Raw genomic sequence first — 11,846 nt, forward strand, 5'->3', positions numbered from 1 at the left:
GATTATATATTAATCTTTCTATTATTTATATTTTCTATTTGAAAATTGTTTATTTATTATTAAATGATTTTCTTTGTTATATTTTTATTTGATTAATATTATAGATTATTATATTCTTTATTATTTATTTATATGTTTTCTTTTTATTATTTTTATTATTTCTTTTTTATTATATCATTCATATTTTGTATTTGATTAGTTGATTAGTTGATTATTTATTATTTATTATTTGTTTATGTTATTATCATTTATATTCATATTATTATATTTATTATGTATTTTATTTTTTATGTATTTTATTTTTTATTTTAATCATAATTTATTATTTTATTTCTTTTATATTTATGTATTATTGTTAATTATTGTTATTATATTTCTTTTTTTATTTCTTTTATTTATTATATTATATTTATTTTATTATATTTATTTGTTGTTTGTTTTATATTATTCAATATTTATTTATTATTTTTATTATTATTTATTTCCATTTTGTTGTAAATAAATTAGAAGATTATATTTTTATTGTTTATTTTATATGAAATATATTTATTGTTTATTATAATTATTCTATTTTATTCGGATTCTTATTTATTCAGTTTATTTATGAAATTATTTATGTTAATTTATTATGAATTATTGTTTATTTATTTCTTTGTTGTTTATATTCTTATTTTATTAATTGTTTATTATTATCATATTTATTCATATCATTATTCCGTTTTGATGTTTTCTTTTTTGTTTGATGAAAGAGAATGTTTAAAACAATTATGATAATTGAAATAAAAGAAGAACAAGATGAAATCAAAAACGAGAATAATAAAAATATATCTTAAATGAAATTATCATATTTTAAATTTATGAATTATTAATTTATCATGAAAATATACTTATTGTATTCTATTTTATAGATTAATTATTATTATTGTTCATTTGAAAATAATAAATAATGAAATATTAATATTTCTTATTATTATTAATTTCATATTTATTGTGAAAATTTTATTGATTTTATTGATTTTATTATTTATAATTATAAAAACATAAATATTATGAATTAAAACTTTAAATTATTCTTAAATATCATTATATATTTTCATAAAATAAAATTATAGATACATTTCTTATTTTATTGTTTATTTTATTTATTAATTTTATTTCTTATATTACCTTTATTAATTTGTTATTTTTCTTCTGAAACTACTCATTCTTTTCTTTTACAATTTCTTTTCTTCTTTCTCATCTCTTTCATTCCTCCTTCTCTTATTTTCTTATTCATTTTCTTCTCCCTATCTTCTTTTCCCCTTTCTTTACTCTCTCTCCTTTTTTTTCTTTCTTCTTTTTTTTTATCTTTTTTTCTTCTATTTTTTTTTGTTGTTTATAGTTGTTAGATTTTCTTCTTGAGCAGTTTTTAACAGAATAAATTTTTGTTCTCAAACTTGGTCATAATTTGAATATGTCTTTGTTGATATTTTACTTTTTTATTCATTTCAGTTTCCTGTGTTTAAAGACCTTTCTGTTGTAATTAGATTCTACCGATGTAAATAATAGTTTTCTCTATTATATTAACTATTGTTTTATTTTTGAATTTTCTTCAGTAATTTTTATAAAGAGAGTTTATTTGTTAGTTTAATCTTTTCAAGAATAAACTCGAATCGTGTAGATAATTCTCGCAAAAGATATGTTGGAAGATAATTGAAAATATCTAGTGAGAAAAAGTTTAGGAGTAATTTACAAAAAAACGAATAAAAAAATTTATTCACAAAAAAAAAAGAATTCTTTTTTTTTTTTTTAAATGAAAAATAAATATTTATAGAAATTAATAAGAAGAATACAAATATTTTTAAGAGTTACTAAAAGTTGAGGGGCATCTTGTATTTTTTTTGAAGCGTAATTTACAAAATTTAAATCAAGAAAAAGATATTAAAGATTTATTTTTACAATTTTCTATTTTTGAATAAAACCAAATTTCTGATGAAAATTAAATGACTAGACGTTTAGTTAAATAAGTGGTTATAACATGAACTATTTAATTCAGTAACTCATAATGAAAACATTCATTAAAGAACAAGTAATGCAATCAACATGCCAACGTAAAATAAATGAATTAACCCCTATTGTTTGTACTACAAGTTCAACAGAATATGATAATTCTTCTTCTGTTAAACAAGTTAAAAAAAATAAAACTTCTAGAGAAATACGTAATTCTCAAACTATTCAACAAGCTGTTCTCATTGGTGCTTTAAACTATTATGCTGATATTATTTTTAAACAACCTGCAAAGAAGTCAATAACAACTCATCAATATATGAGAATTAAATCTGTTAATTTCAGTGATGAGAATGTTGTTTCTTTTGCAGAATTTCTTAAGACAAGATGTTATGAACATTTTAGATATGACATTTCTCATGGGGTTGCTCTTAAAACTGCAAAAAGAAGATACCAAACTAATAAAAAAACGGATGGACTTCATCTTTTGATGGATTTATTAAATGAATTAGGCTTTGAATTTAATACTAAACTTACTGAAGGTAAAAGTGGCACAATTAAATTGGAAAATATTTTAGAGGTTAGAAAAGAATCTTTTATTATTATAAACCAAAAAAATTTTGAGACTGTTGGTCGAGAAATTAATACTCTTTTGAATGAAAGAATGAAACATGCGGGAAAAGAAATGACTCTTTCTCGTAATGATCCTGAATTATCTCAAATTTTTAGACTTTAATTCTTGTACATTTACTTCTTTGTGTTCTTATTCATTATTATTTTTTTTTTGTTTTGCAAGTATTTCGGTTTAGTCTTTGTCGATATTCTATATATATATATATATCTATTTCTAACAACCTCTACTTATTTGGTAAAACTCTTAAAAAGACTTTCATACTAAATCAATATATAAAACCAAAAATACATAACTGCTACATTCTCTATTTATTTCTAATAACTTATCGAATTACTTTAAAGATTTTTTATATTTATAATTACTGGCTTTCTGTAAGGAAAAAGAGACTCAAAATTATATTGGCGTTATAAAATTTAATTAACGCACAATTTTTAACAACAGAAAGAAAATGGATTTAGTATTTTATTATTTTTGTCAGTTCTATAAATAAATAGAAGTATTATTTTATGTTATTAATAACAAAATATAAATCTTGAAAAAAGATTTAATTAAATATTTTTTTATTTTAACAATTTTTAGTTTTTAGGAAAAAACAAAATGAATTTCAAAAAATTTCAGCTCATTATTTTTGTTTCAATCAATGGTAAATACTTGGTTGAATTGTCTGAAAAATAGAGAATTTATTCAATGCATTAGCACTGCACAAACGTTCCTGATTTATGTTGCATTTATATTTATTTGTATTATAGTGAATTTACCTAAAAAGGCACCACTAAGAATTATAAATCCTACAGAAGAATATTTCACAATCCTTCAAATTAGTGATATTCATATTAATATGTATACAGATCTTTCACAAGTAACAAACCTAAAAGAATTTTGTGACCAATTACCATTAATTCAACCTGACACAGTTATTGTAACTGGTGATATTTGTCATGGAAGAAAAAATGGAATTGGCTTTTATCCTGAAAAACATAAAGGGGATTATGACTTATATAACAATACTGTAAATGAATGTTTTAACAAATTCTCAGTGCCTTGGTTTGATTTAAGAGGAAATCATGACGTTGATGGAGTTTATGGGAGAAAGAATGAGCATATGCTTGTTGATTCTTATCTTTTTAGTCGTATGAATGCAATGGATATCAGTACATTAAAACTTAGAAAAGGTAATACTTCAGCATTAATTATTGGTTGTGATAATTATTTAAATGCAATGATATCAATGGAAACAGAAGGGTATTTATCTGAACAAAGTATTAATAAAATTATATCATTTCTAGAAGGAAATGAAACGTACAAAATAGTTGCTACTCATCATCCATCAATGGGGATTATTTCTGATGATAAAAAATATCTTGGAGAGAAAATTGAGGAACATTTTGGTAAAAAGAATCCTATATCTTTACATATTTGTGGACATTATCATATGGATGAAATGGCAGCATACCATCACCATTATTTTGAAGCAGAATTAGTAACATTACAATATGGAAAATATCGTATTATTGTACTAAAAAATAACGTTGCTTATTTTGGTGATTTTATTATTGGGGAACTTCCCATTATTCCATTGTGTCCAGGTGAAAACGTTCAACAATGTAATCAAACAGAAATATTTATTGGTTGGAAAGTAGATAAAGTTGAAGTGTATGGTAAAGAATCTCTTCAGAAAATTGTTTTGTCTTCAAAAGATCAGAAGTTATGGACATCACCTATTTTATTAAATGAAAGTATTTCTGTTACTGTTTCATTCTCTACAAATCAAATAGTAAAAGAATTTAAATTTGGTAAACAATATCTTCATTTAAATGGAAGTGTTCTTAATTTAAAAATGAGAGGTGTAGCAATTGCTCTTTCTGCTCTTTCTTTTTGTTTATTTTCAATTAGAATTATTGGAGGATTGTTAACACAAAAACTTATATTAATGAAAAAAATTACATTATTTGAACATTATAGTTATGCTTCACGTTCTACGTTACTTTTATGTTTATTAGTTTCAATTATTTTTTATTTTATACCAATTATTATTGGATATAATTCATTTGAAATATCAGGTACAAAGATATTAATATATTGTGGTGTAGGTTTTGCTAAAATTGGGGTATATGGATCACATTTTCTTACTCATGGATATGCTCTTCACTTTATTGTAATTATTATTCTTTGGACCTTTTTGTGGACAGTTTGTCATTCAAATAGATTAAACTTTCATCGTGCTAAATTAGGAATAGATACATTATGGTGTTTCTTTATAGGAACTAGTGTCTTTTATTCTTTTACTATTTCTATCTCAATCTTCTTCTTTTCACCATTAACATATCTTCAACTATTGTTGTTATGTGTTATTAATTATATTCAATGGTTTAACCAAAACAAAGTTTTATCTCAACAACAACCTTTAAATGAGAATATAAATGAAAATGGATTTGTTCAAATAGAAGATCAAGTTCAAGAAGAAATGATAATAGATACACAAGCAAATAATTGAATAAATTAATATTTGTTATTTAAAATGGTTTTATTTTAATAAGAATTAATGAATTAATTAAAAAAAAAAAATAAAAAAATAAAACTTAAAAAATAACACAATAAAATGGAAAAATTAATTGATGAATGTAATATTCTTAGTTCGGCTGAATTTAGTCAACCAGATAATATTAATCAGGCATTAACTAGAATAAATCAATTTGTTATTAAATATCAAACATTGATATTTACAAGTATTTGTTTTTCATTTATTTTATTAATGTTTGTTATTACATTAATAAATTAAAAGATATTTAAAAGAAGTAATGAAATAGGTTTGTTTATTATCCATTTGTATGGGTTGTTTCCATAACGCCACTACCATTTATTATATATAAAGTATTATTAACGAAAAAATTTGGACTAACAAAAATTATGTCTAATATTGAAGAAAATGAAATAACTATTATCTGTGGAATGGTCGGAGCATATGTTGCTTATTGTTGTCATGCAATAATACCAATGATGTTAAGTATGACATTTCCATTAATTCTTTGTTTAGTTCTTGGAAGTTTTCATGAAACAAAAAAAGAAAAAGGCAAATGAATTAAATTAATACATATGAATTATGTTAGAATTAGTTATTGTTGTTAATTTTTATAATGCACCAATTAAAAAGAAATAGATTTATAATACTTTTAGTAATATAAATGAAGATGGATATGTTTCTTCTTCCATCATATCAAATTGTAAACGAGCAATTAAAGATAATATTCTCTGAGAAGAGTTAAACTGAAGTTTCATTTGTTTCCTTCTTTTATTTAATAATTTAATAGATTTATAAACTGAATGATATAATTGATGATATAATGGTTGTAAAACATTCATTAATGAAGCAGGTAATGTAGACATATTTGAATAAAGTATTTTAGATTGACTAGAAACAGAAATATCTAAAGGAGTTATAATTTGAGGATACATAATTTCATCATTTAAATTGATTGTTTGATTAATACATTGAAAAGTTTCTAAAGGAGTATCATAAAGTAATATTTCATCATTTTTTAAACATTTTTCAGATAATTCTTTTCTTCTAGAAGAATATTGTAATAGGTTTTTCTTTGGTTTTTTTTCTTTGTTTGAATTTTTTTTGTTGTCTATATTTTCAAAACAGGATTTTAATTTCCATAATCCAATGCGTTTTTTTGATGGTCCACTTTCAAATTGACCACTATGGTTCATAGCATCTAATAATGCTTTTTTCCATGATTTTCCATTTTTAACTAGATAAATTGATTATTTTTGAATTTAAAAACATTTACTTCTTTTTATTCTAAAAATTTAAATTTCATTGTAAATAATATAAAACAAACACTGTGCTAATTCACCTAAAATATTCCAATGTTCTACTACAAATGGATAAATATCATCATGGGCTGAATAATATTGTTTTTCATTTATATTTGCTAATGCTTTTAGAATATACTTACAAATTATTGTCCATGCAACCCTTTTCTTTCCAATAACCTTTTCTTTATTAAGACATAAATAACATTTACACTCAATTTTACTTGAGGTAATACTTTGTTCTTTAGACATTAAGAATAACTAGTATTAAGAGTTTGTTTAGATAATTTTATTGAACAAAGTAATTTTGTTTTCCATCATTAATCTTTTTTTCCCATTTTATTTTAATTGAATTAAATTTACTTATTATTCCCGATTTATTCAATATTTTTTATACAAAAAATAACCAGTTTTTAAAGTATTTTTTCATAAGCAAATTATTTTTTTGAAATTTGAAAAAGAAGAGTTAATTAAGTTCTTTAATAACAAATTAAACCTCAATTTCAAATCTAATTTCAAATTTTTAATATTTATTAATTTAAAATATTTATCAATTTTTTTGTAATTTAATTTAATGTTATTTAAAAATAACATCTTTAAACCATTAATAAATGATAAATATTTAAATTATAATGTATATTTTTTCACAAAGATTAAATTATTTAACAAAAGATGTGATTGATTTTTTCATCATGAATTTTTATTTTTATTTGTGAATTATCTTTAAATGAGTGACAAAGATAATCATTTACTGCTTTTCCTTTTTTTTCAATATCTTTTTTACTATATTTCATTTTATTATTATAATATACTGAATGAACTGTTTCAACTGTTGGTGTTCCATTTTTTCCAATAGTTCTAGATACTTGAAAAAAATATCCAAATTCACTTAGAATATCTACAAGGAAATGTAATGCTTCTGAAAACTTATTATTTTCAAATCTTCTTTGTGCAGTTTTTTCTGGAATACCTTGTTCTATATCATTACTTTTTCTTTTTCTACAGCGGTCTGTAATAAATGATGAAAAAGGAACTTCTTCATATTGTCTTTCTAATTGAATACTTTTTATTGTAATAAATTGAATTGTTACAGTTGTTTTCTTAGAAGGTTTACAGATAGTAATTGTTGCAAATTGATTTAATAGTCCAATAAAAAATGCTTCTTGTAATGCTTGATAATTTCTCCATTTAGTAAATTTATATCTAGATGATTGTTTATCAATTGCTGGATCATCTGCCATATAATTAAAGTGTCCAATTCTTTTAATAAGTTTTGACATGCAATTTTAGTTATTCTAATTTTTATATTATTTGAAACTTAAAATAGTTATTCGCAAAAATGTGTTTCTTTTGTTCTAAACTAATTATAAATTAATGATTTGAATAATGTTATTATCTAAATCCATTTTTTCTCTTTTCTTTTTTTTTTCTTAAATTCAATGTCTATTTTTAGATAACCTGATTTTTTTATTTTCCTTTGAGGTCGAAATAAAAGTCCCTTTTCCTTTTCTTTTTATATTTCTTTATCTATCTTCTTAGGAATTCGAAGGTAGCACGTCAGAGACACCACACAAAACCCTAAAATATTTCCATCCTTCGATTCCCCCAGTTATGGACTGGTTATGACGTGCCTTGGTGAGGTAATGCACCACCCAATACTAGATGGTTATTTTTTTTATTATGACTGATTATTATGGAGACATTATTTATAAAGATTATTATTTATTATTATTTATTATTATTTATTATTATTTATTATTATTTATTATTATTTATTAAGGATTATTATTTATTAAGGATTATTATTTATTAAGGATTATTATTTATTTTGATATGAGACTATTAAACTATTATGGTGGTAGTATTATTATGAATTAGGACGCAACATATTTATCAACGATAGATTTGGGCTGAATACATGGTGTGTTATCAAGAAAAAGGGATTCTTTAATTGGTGTCGATGATAAAGAAGATAGGCCATAGTCTCATAGTGATTATGGATATATTCTTCTAATAATAACACATAAACAATGAAGAGTTTTTTAATACTCATCTAATTCAAGGTATGAATCAGGCAGCAACTTAAATGAGGAACCATTTAAGTCGAGCGTGTTTGAAAAAAACATTATTTCATATGAAATAAAGCATGTTGAAGAAACTGGTTTTTGCTCACTTCTCAACATGATGAAAACCTAAATACAGGTAATTCATAATTGATTCCTTCTTTCTTTATCTATCTTCTTATTTAAGACATGTTTTTAAGAATAAAAATACTCTCAAATGTTATAAAAATAGCTACAAAAAATTTCTTTAATAAAATATAACTTTTTAATATTTCCTCTTTTTTGTTGTTTCCTTTCTTCTTTCTATAATCTAACATTACTTATGAAAAAAATTATCGCATTGCAATGTAGATTAATGAAAGTCATAGTAATGAAGTATTACTCACTCAATAATTCTTTTAAGTTATTGTATTTACTATATACGAGCGGTTAATTAAAAAGAGTGTCAAACCTTTTATAAAAACAAGACTAATTTTTCTTTTTCATTTTTACTTTAAACTTTTACATCTACTTCCGTATTAAATATCTATCTTAGAAAATAACTTCTTTTCTCTATATATTTATTTATATTATAAAAAGCTAAACACTATTTAAGATTCTTTTACTAAACTTTTTAGTATTTTAAGTATAATACTTTATTCATTCATTTAACTGTTTTTCTCTGTTTTTGTATTCTTTTTATCTTTTACTTATCTTAGGTTTGTTATTATACTGTTATGTAAAATGACACTTTCCTTCTAATTGAATGTTTAATCTTGGAAGCAGTGTTATTTGTGTAACTGACTGAAAAGTTCTATTATTCATGCTTCTAAAACATGTATAGAGAGAGTTCATTTCCATTAAGGTTTGTTTTGTCTATTAATGGTTTGTTATAAGATGGATTCAGAACCAAAAAAGAATAATATATTTTTTCTAAAATCTTCATGAAAGAAAAATAAAAACATTAAGTATCTAGTTTCTACAAAAATGATTTGGAAATAAGTTTATTTTTCGTTTAAAATATATTTCAAACTTAACATAGAACTAATATCTACTATTTTCAACTTCTTAAAATGAAATAGTTAGATACAACTCATTCATTTTTTCAAAAGTTACATAAAATTAAAAAAAGTAGAAAGTAAGTTATATTGCTTGGTCATTCTGGATTAACCTGTTTTTCTGTCTTAATTACAGAGCACTGTAATACTTAATCTTAATTATATGACTTTAACTTTAGCTCAATTTGCATTGAGAAATAAATATGAAAGTACCAAATTGATTTATTAAAAAAGACAAATAAAAAAGTATTTCATTGTAATGATGATAAGTATTAAATACAATGACGAAAGGCTAAAATAAAAAAAACAAATGTAATTAGTTACTATTGTTATAATAAACTTAAACAATAATTATTTGAAATTTAATAAAAAATAATTTTTTAAAAAGAATAAATTATTAAAGGGATTACATAAACAGTTAAATTAAATAACAATCACTAAACTCAAAATGATTAAATCAATTTAAATAACAATAATAATAAAATTTAAAGATGAAAAAATACGTGACTATCAAAGATATAAAGAAATTTTAATAGAAAGTGTATTTTTTTATATTAAAATGATAGTTAATTTGTATATTATATTATTTAAATATAATAAATTTTTATGAATTTATGTTACTATACAATTTAATTTTATTTAACTTAGACATAATTGTATCTAAAGTGTGGATATAAAAAATTCTATAAAAATTCTTGATTTTCTCTAATTGATTGGTATACTTTTATATCTATAAATTGTTGTTTAACATAAGGTTTTAAGTTCATTTTGAATTATTGGTTTATTAAAAATAATTTACAATAACAAAAAATATCTTTTTAATAATAATTTATTTTTAAATGTGAATTTGTTAAAAATAATTAAAACTTTAATTTTCAAAATCATATTATATAACTATTGGAATTTTCACTATAAAATATACTTTTTTTAAAATCTATTTCTTTATATTATCTATTTATATAAACTATATTAAATAGTTTATTTTTTATTTTTGTATTATTAATTTTTTGAATGATTATTTCTTGTGGAAATTATTTAATATTTATATAATAACATCAGAGTGATATTGTCTCAATATTTATTTTATTTATTCATTCTTTGTTTCAGTATTGATCATTTTATTCAATACTTCATTTTAAGATGTACACTTAATAACTAGGATATTGACAAATTTTAAAAATAGTTTTATTTGAACTATATAAAAGAAAAAATCATTTCTTAGAATTTATTGATTTCCTTTACTAATGTAAATGACTTTAAACAAAAGTAAAAGTGATAAAAAAACTTTCATAGATATAAACTACATTGGACTTAGGATAATTTATTATTTACATAAAGTAAATAATTCCATAAATAAAAAAAAATTTTAAATAAACAACAAAAAAAGAATAAAAATTGTTATAAAATCTCTAATAATAAGTTCCTTCAAAGAAAGAATTCAAAAAAGAACTACAAAGTTCAGTTGGTATGTCAAAGGAAGTTGGAGATTATCTTCTTAAAAAAGAAATTGGAAAAGGTGCATTTTCAGTAGTTTATGAAGCAATTAAAAAATCAACAAATGAAGAAGTTGCAGTAAAAGTGATAGATACAGCTAAATCAGATCCACAAAAGCTTCAAGGTGAAATTAAAATATTAAAAATGGTAGACCATCCATATATAATTAAATTATATGATGTATTTGATGGGAATGATGGCAAATTATATATTATAACTGATCTAGTTAAAGGAGGTGAGTTATTTGATAGAATTAGTGATAAAACATTTTATCCGGAAGATAAAGCAAAAATTGTTGTTAAACGATTAATTTCTGCTATTGGATATTTACATTCAATGAACATTGTTCATAGAGATTTAAAACCAGAAAACATTTTATTAAAAAGTCCTGATGATGATACAGATGTTCGTATTGCTGATTTTGGATTTTCTAAAATGATTACTGAAGATGCACAAATATTATTAACTGCTTGTGGCACACCTGTTTATGTTGCTCCAGAAGTATTAAATGCAAAAGGATATGGAATGGAAGTTGATATGTGGTCAATTGGTGTTATTACATATGTTTTATTATGTGGTTATCCTCCATTTTTTGGTGATACATTAGGTGAAATATTAAGTGCTGTATGTGCAGCTGATTATGATTTTCAAGAAGAGTATTGGTCTGAAGTATCAAATGAAGCAATCCAATTTATTAGTAATTTGTTAGTACTTGAACCTTCATTAAGATTAACTGCAGAGGAAGCTTTACAAGATCCTTGGTTAGCTGTTTGTTTTATTTTTTATTTTTTGAATATTTTTTTAATATTGAAT

At 21.9% G+C, this 11,846-nt stretch overlaps 6 protein-coding genes across 6 annotated transcripts in view, besides 28 other annotated features; 4 read left to right on the forward strand and 2 right to left on the reverse strand.

Moving 5' to 3' along the window:
• Positions 1-2: 2 nt before the first annotated feature.
• Positions 3-171: a microsatellite.
• A 40-nt stretch (positions 172-211) lies between these two features.
• Positions 212-309: a microsatellite.
• Positions 310-317: 8 nt separating this feature from the next.
• Positions 318-484: a microsatellite.
• An 11-nt stretch (positions 485-495) lies between these two features.
• Positions 496-537: a sequence feature (AT_rich).
• A 3-nt stretch (positions 538-540) lies between these two features.
• Positions 541-715: a microsatellite.
• Positions 716-812: 97 nt separating this feature from the next.
• Positions 813-874: a sequence feature (AT_rich).
• A 38-nt stretch (positions 875-912) lies between these two features.
• Positions 913-1,034: a microsatellite.
• A 6-nt stretch (positions 1,035-1,040) lies between these two features.
• Positions 1,041-1,111: a sequence feature (AT_rich).
• Positions 1,112-1,118: 7 nt separating this feature from the next.
• Positions 1,119-1,193: a microsatellite.
• An 11-nt stretch (positions 1,194-1,204) lies between these two features.
• Positions 1,205-1,370: a microsatellite.
• A 371-nt stretch (positions 1,371-1,741) lies between these two features.
• Positions 1,742-1,823: a sequence feature (AT_rich).
• A 221-nt stretch (positions 1,824-2,044) lies between these two features.
• Positions 2,045-2,722, forward strand: EDI_162850 (uncharacterized protein; the record flags this gene model as incomplete). The annotated part of the gene is made up of 1 exon (XM_001736020.1): positions 2,045-2,722. The coding sequence occupies one exon, from the start codon at positions 2,045-2,047 to the stop codon at positions 2,720-2,722; it is 678 nt and encodes a 225-aa protein (XP_001736072.1).
• Positions 2,723-3,101: 379 nt separating this feature from the next.
• Positions 3,102-3,198: a sequence feature (AT_rich).
• Positions 3,199-3,260: 62 nt separating this feature from the next.
• On the forward strand, positions 3,261-5,114 carry EDI_162860 (uncharacterized protein; the record flags this gene model as incomplete). Its single annotated transcript, XM_001736021.1, has 1 exon — positions 3,261-5,114. The coding sequence occupies one exon, from the start codon at positions 3,261-3,263 to the stop codon at positions 5,112-5,114; it is 1,854 nt and encodes a 617-aa protein (XP_001736073.1).
• Positions 5,105-5,173: a sequence feature (AT_rich).
• Positions 5,174-5,228: a microsatellite.
• EDI_162870 (uncharacterized protein) lies at positions 5,220-5,698 on the forward strand (the record flags this gene model as incomplete). Its single annotated transcript, XM_001736022.1, has 2 exons — positions 5,220-5,374; positions 5,428-5,698. 2 exons carry the CDS (start codon positions 5,220-5,222, stop codon positions 5,696-5,698), a joined length of 426 nt encoding a protein of 141 aa, XP_001736074.1.
• Positions 5,360-5,412: a sequence feature (AT_rich).
• Positions 5,699-5,779: 81 nt separating the features above from the next.
• Positions 5,780-6,691, reverse strand: EDI_162880 (uncharacterized protein; the record flags this gene model as incomplete). The annotated part of the gene is made up of 2 exons (XM_001736023.1): positions 5,780-6,375; positions 6,466-6,691. 2 exons carry the CDS (start codon positions 6,689-6,691, stop codon positions 5,780-5,782), a joined length of 822 nt encoding a protein of 273 aa, XP_001736075.1.
• Positions 5,908-5,937: a sequence feature (AT_rich).
• Positions 6,380-6,460: a sequence feature (AT_rich).
• Positions 6,692-6,775: 84 nt separating the features above from the next.
• Positions 6,776-6,810: a sequence feature (AT_rich).
• A 146-nt stretch (positions 6,811-6,956) lies between these two features.
• Positions 6,957-7,084: a sequence feature (AT_rich).
• A 17-nt stretch (positions 7,085-7,101) lies between these two features.
• Positions 7,102-7,719, reverse strand: EDI_162890 (uncharacterized protein; the record flags this gene model as incomplete). The annotated part of the gene is made up of 1 exon (XM_001736024.1): positions 7,102-7,719. The coding sequence occupies one exon, from the start codon at positions 7,717-7,719 to the stop codon at positions 7,102-7,104; it is 618 nt and encodes a 205-aa protein (XP_001736076.1).
• Positions 7,201-7,250: a sequence feature (AT_rich).
• Positions 7,720-7,980: 261 nt separating the features above from the next.
• Positions 7,981-8,256: a repeat region.
• Positions 8,191-8,662: a repeat region.
• A 76-nt stretch (positions 8,663-8,738) lies between these two features.
• Positions 8,739-8,776: a sequence feature (AT_rich).
• A 279-nt stretch (positions 8,777-9,055) lies between these two features.
• Positions 9,056-9,080: a sequence feature (AT_rich).
• An 805-nt stretch (positions 9,081-9,885) lies between these two features.
• Positions 9,886-10,182: a sequence feature (AT_rich).
• A 137-nt stretch (positions 10,183-10,319) lies between these two features.
• Positions 10,320-10,592: a sequence feature (AT_rich).
• A 197-nt stretch (positions 10,593-10,789) lies between these two features.
• Positions 10,790-11,846, forward strand: part of EDI_162900 (myosin light chain kinase, putative) — a gene marked incomplete at both ends in the record, with an annotated part of 1,206 nt that continues 149 nt past the window's right edge. Inside the window, 2 exons of the mRNA XM_001736025.1 lie at positions 10,790-10,876; positions 10,971-11,801. Coding sequence (XP_001736077.1) covers positions 10,790-10,876; positions 10,971-11,801 — 918 coding nt within the window. The remainder of the gene's footprint in view (positions 10,877-10,970; positions 11,802-11,846) is intronic.
• Positions 10,856-10,946: a sequence feature (AT_rich).
• Positions 11,807-11,842: a sequence feature (AT_rich).

This window comes from Entamoeba dispar, genomic scaffold (assembly GCF_000209125.1).
Source record: "Entamoeba dispar SAW760 scf_1105229459687 genomic scaffold, whole genome shotgun sequence".
In the NCBI taxonomy this organism is placed as follows: Eukaryota; Evosea; order Mastigamoebida; family Endamoebidae; genus Entamoeba; species Entamoeba dispar.